The 5000-nt window shown below is 47.4% G+C and overlaps 1 protein-coding gene across 1 annotated transcript in view; it reads right to left on the minus strand.

Annotated features, from left to right (window-relative positions):
* The window catches only part of LOC122267292 (salivary peroxidase/catechol oxidase), a 31949-nt gene that overhangs the window by 1304 nt on the left and 25645 nt on the right, over positions 1-5000 (minus strand). Inside the window, exons 9-14 of the mRNA XM_086553691.1 lie at positions 4924-5000; positions 3875-4072; positions 3508-3647; positions 2033-2197; positions 1553-1752; positions 1-113 (exon numbers count right to left, since the gene is read on the minus strand). The exon at positions 1-113 is cut by the window's left edge and continues 57 nt beyond it; the exon at positions 4924-5000 is cut by the window's right edge and continues 23 nt beyond it. Coding sequence (XP_086409817.1) covers positions 1-113; positions 1553-1752; positions 2033-2197; positions 3508-3647; positions 3875-4072; positions 4924-5000 — 893 coding nt within the window. The remainder of the gene's footprint in view (positions 114-1552; positions 1753-2032; positions 2198-3507; positions 3648-3874; positions 4073-4923) is intronic.

Consider the following 5000-nt stretch of genomic DNA (forward strand, 5'->3'; position numbering starts at 1 on the left):
TGAGCCTAAAGAACTGGTCGGCCAGAATGCAGGCGAAGGTCGGCCCGACGAGGCCCCCGGGTACCGGCCGCTCCGCCAGCCCGCCGATGAACAGGTCGATGTCGTCTACGTGGCTGGAGTGGGAGAGAGGGAGATTGAGAGAAGGGGAAGGAGGGAAGGAGGGACGGGGAGAGGGAGAGAGGAAAGAGAGAAAAGGAGAGAGAGAAAAGGAGAGAGAGAGAGAGAGAGAGAGAGAGAGAGAGAGAGAGAGAGAGAAGAGAGAGAGAGAGAGAGAAGAGATAGAGAAGAGAGAGAAGAGAGAGAGAGAGAGAGAGAGAGAGAGAGGATGACGAGATGGGGAGAGAGGAGAGGAGAGAGAGAGAGAGAGAAGAGAAGATGGCGAGGGGAGAAGAGCCAAAGAGAGCGAGAGAGAGAGAAAGAGGGAGAGAGAGAGGAGAGAGAGAGAGAGAGAGGAGAGAGGAGTAGAGAGAAAACAGGAGGAGAGAGAGATAGCGAGAAGGAGGAGAGAGAGAGAGAGGAGAGAGAGAGAGAAGAGAGAGAAAGGTGCGAGATTAAGAGAAGGGGGAAGGAGAGAGAGAGGAGAGAGAGAAGAGAGAGGAGTGGAGAGCGAAAGAGAAGAGAGAGAAAGGAGAGAGAAGAGAGAGAGAGGGAGAGACGAGAGAGAGAGAGAGAGAGAGAGGGGGGGACGAGAGAAGGAGGAGAGAGGAAGAGAGAGAGAGAGAGAGAGAGAGAGAGAGAGAGAGAGAGAGAGAAGAGAGGAGAGAGAGAGAGAGAGCAAGAGAAGAAAAAGGAGAGAGAGAGAGAGAAGGAGAGAGAGAGAGAGAGAAGGGGAGAGGAGAAGGAGAGAGAGGAGGAGAGAGAGGAGAAAAGGAGAGAGAAGAAGAGAGAGAGAGAGAGAGAGAGAGAGGAAGAGAGAGGAGAAGAGAAGAGAGAAGAGAGATGGAAGAGGAGAGAGAGAGAGAGGGAGAAAGAGAGGAGAGAGAGAAGGAGAGAGAGAGAGGAGAGAGAGAAGGAGAGAGAGAGAGAGAGAGAGAGAGAGAGAGAGAGGAGAGAGAGAAAGAGAGAGAGAGAGAGGAGAGAGAGAATGAGAGAGAGAGAGAGGAGAGAGAGAATGAGAGAGAGAGAGGAGAAGGGGGAGAGAGAGAGAGAGAGAAGAGAGAGAGAGAGAGAGAGAGAGAGAGAGAGAGAGAGAGAGAGAGAGAGAGAGAGAGAGAGAGAGAGAGGAGAGAGATAGAGGGAAAGAGATTTTACTACTAATACTTACTACCAACGACTACTAGTGTTGGCACTGCTGCTACCATAATCCCTCCTTCTATCACTACTACCATCACAACTACTAGCGTAAAGGGTTCTCATTCATAAATAAATGAATGAAAACACCAGCAAGAGTTTGAAATCCCTTTGGCCAAGAGAATGAGGCACGTGAAGTCCTTTGGAGAAATGGCCAAAGCGACTGAAGTCTTTCTGAACATATTTAGGATCCGCGGGAAATCCTTTTCAGGTCAGAGGGGAGAAGACTCCAGGTCGCCATTACACACACACACACACACACCTGTACAATTTCTCGAGTTGCTCCACCATGTTGCTTTGCAGGTCGGGTTGCAGGTCCTCGAAGCTACTCACGGGGCGGAGGTTGCAGACCGTTCGCATGGCGGTGTAGGGCGGTAGTCCGTGGTCACGCCCCCTCTGCACGTTGAGAGCCACCAGGTCCAGGCCGAAGGGCATTTCTCCGCGGAATAGCTTCCCCGCAACCTGGGGGGGCGGGAGAGGAAGTGGGGGTTGGGGGGCTGGTGCACACACACGCGGATGCGTTTGGAGTTATGTGCATTGGTATCTTTGTAGGATGTATTTTTATCTATCTCTTTCTCTCACTCTCTCTCTCTCTCTCTCTCTGTCTCTCTCTCTATATATATATAAACACACACAGACACACTCATTATTATACATATAAATATACACATACATACACATATCCACACACACACACAAACACACAAACACACACACACACACACCCGAACACGCCTCCCACCTGAGGCGAGAAGAAGGGATCCACGTGGGTCGAGCTCTGAGCCAGTTCTCCGCGCATCATGTTCGTCAGAGTGCCTTGGTTGTAGAGCGAGAAAGGCTTCATGAACACCGAAGACATGGCGGTGCTCGACGCGTCTCCGTGGCGGTCCATCTCTTGCAAATCGCCCTGGAGTGTGTGCAAGGAAGGGAAGGGAATGAGGATGGGAGGGAGGATAAGAGTGAAGGGTGGGGGAGGATAAGAGGGGAAGGGAAGGGGAGGGGAAGGGGAGGGGAGGGAGGATAAGAGGGGAGGGGAGGGGAGGGGGGTAGAAGGGAGGGAGGGGAGGGAGGATGGGAGGAAAGGGGAGGAGAGGGAAGGGAGGGAGGGGAGGGAGGATGGGAGGAAAGGGGAGGAGAGGGAAGGGGGGTAGAAGGGAGGGAGGGGAGGGAGGATAAGAGGGGAGGGTGAGTAGAAGGGAGGGGAGGGGAGGGGAGGGAGAGATGGAGGAACGGAGGGAGGGAGGAAGTGAGGGAGGATGGGAGGAAGTGAGGGAGTAAGGGAGGGAGAGAGGGAGGAAGAAAGTTAGAGGTAGAATCTATCTATCTATCTATCTATATGAATAGATCTGAATCGTATTTCGAGTTTAATTAATTAGCATGTTTGGATGATCGGATGTCCATATGGATATTTGGTCCTTTGAAAGTGTTAGAGCAACGAACAGTCGGCCTGGGATGAAATGGAGACACACGTTTGCCCCAGAAAGTGTTCGGTAGTTGGCACACCTAGTGAAAGTTGTGACTTTATAGTGAAAATAGAAAAAAAAAGAGATGATATTGATGTGAATGGTAATTAGTTCCTTCCTTGTCTATATGTCAGTCTGTTTCTTTCTTTCTCTCTCTTTCTGAAGAATAACCATTGTAATTTATGGAATAAAGTTTTTGAATTTGATTTTAAAAAAAATTGATCTCTCTCTCTCTCTGCGTGATATCAATACATTTTTGAGCAAGTATTTTTTTTTTATTATGACTTTTATAATATATCGGTTCTCCCTTTCTTCCTTTCATCTACCTTCTCCTCTTCCTTCTTCCCTCCCCATTTCCACCAACCGTGAGTTACTCCTTAGGTAAGATATCATGTAATGCCATTAAATTGTAGTTTGATTTAAATCACCACCTGTAAAGAATGTTTGATTATATGGAAATACTGTAATCAGTATAGATATAATCACATGTAATTGGTTTTAAACGGACTAATTGTCAACTACATGTAATTCATTCGCGGAAACGCTCTTGCCAGGCGTACCAACCCTACTGTCCTCGTTTCATAGGCCAACTGTACGTATTTCCAAGAAAGTATAATTCCTGTACGTTATATCTTGATTTTGTGTAATAATAGGAACTGCAACAAGCCACAAGAAATATCTGCATTGATGTGTATGCTATATATATATATATATATATATATATAAATATCACTCACAAAAATATATCACTCACGGGGATCTGGCTGTGGCCGAAGCGAAAGGCAGCGCCGGAGAAGGGGGCGCTAATGGCGGCGTTGATTCCCGCGCTGTAGAGTTTTGTTCGCTGTTCCCCCTTCAGAGGACGGAGATTGAATTTCTTCATCAGGTCGCAGCCTGCAGAGATTTAAAAAAAATGTAGGAGGTATATATGTATTTACTGCGTGTTCATGAAAAGTCACACGCAACCGTGTATGAAAGAGCGGGAATGCTTGTGGAAGTTAGCTAATACCTTATACAATCAGTCTGAATAGCGAGAAAAAACACATAAAAACTGATCATTTAATGTTCTTAAAAACAGGAGAATTTCCCTGGAGTAGACCCAAAGGACCTCCACAACGTACCAAGGACGCTGGAAATGTACTCTTTATAGGTGACGTGCTGGAGCTGAGCGACCACGATTCTGCGCGTCTCCTGAAAGAGCTTCTCGTCGTCCCAGTGAGGATTGAGGTCGACGAGAATCCTGGTGAGGTGGTTGTGTTGTCGAGCCCATAGGATGTGGAATGCCGTAAGGAGAGGCTGCACGTTCACCCTCATGTCCCCTAGTGGAGGATGGCAGTCAGGATTTTGCTAGGATAGGGTTTTGTTAGGACTGGGACGGTTGGGTTGTCTGGATTTTGCTAGGATAGGGTTTTGTTAGGACTGGGACGGTTGGGTTGTCAAGGTTTTGCTAGGATAGGGTTTTGTTAGGACTGGGACGGTTGGGTTGTCAAGGTTTTGCTAGGATAGGGTTTTGTTAGGACTGGGACGATCAAGTTGTCAAGGTTTTGCTAGGATAGGGTTTTGTTAGGACTGGGATGGTTGGGTTGTCAAGGTTTTGCTAGGATAGGGTTTTGTTAGGCCTAAGATGGTTGGGTTGTCAAGGTTTTGCTAGGATAGGGTTTTGTTAGGACTGGGACGGTTGGGTTGTCTGGATTTTGCTAGGATAGGGTTTTGTTAGGACTGGGACGGTTGGGTTGTCAAGGTTTTGCTAGGATAGGGTTTTGTTAGGACTGGGATGGTTGGGTTGTCAAGGTTTTGCTAGGATAGGGTTTTGTTAGGACTGGGATGGTTGGGTTGTCAGGATTTTGCTAGGATAGGGTTTTGTTAGGACTGGGACGGTTGGTTAGGAATATACTAAGGATGGGAGGGTTAGCTAGGATGTGTTGCACATCGTAAGTGTCACTACGCATCACAAGATTCATTTTGGTTTCCCACGGTTGACCACTGTGCCTCAAGGCGCATCAGAGAGAGAAGCAATATAAAAGAATAAAGAAAAGAAAAAGGATAATAAACAAGTAGAAAAAAAGAGAATGGGAACTCAGAAAGAAAGGAGAATAAAAAGGAATCGGATAAATATTGAATAATAAAAAGAAAGAGAGAAGAATACGAGGACGGATGTACGCGGACTCACCCGACTTGAAACAAAAGTGTCCTTCTTTCGCCATGTCCATTTTGTTACACGTTCCCGACATGTTCGTGTTGGCGGGA

This window comes from Penaeus japonicus, unplaced genomic scaffold (assembly GCF_977035675.1).
Source record: "Penaeus japonicus unplaced genomic scaffold, GWHDUDI00000001_assembly GWHDUDI00000028, whole genome shotgun sequence".
Taxonomy (NCBI): Eukaryota; Metazoa; Arthropoda; class Malacostraca; order Decapoda; family Penaeidae; genus Penaeus; species Penaeus japonicus.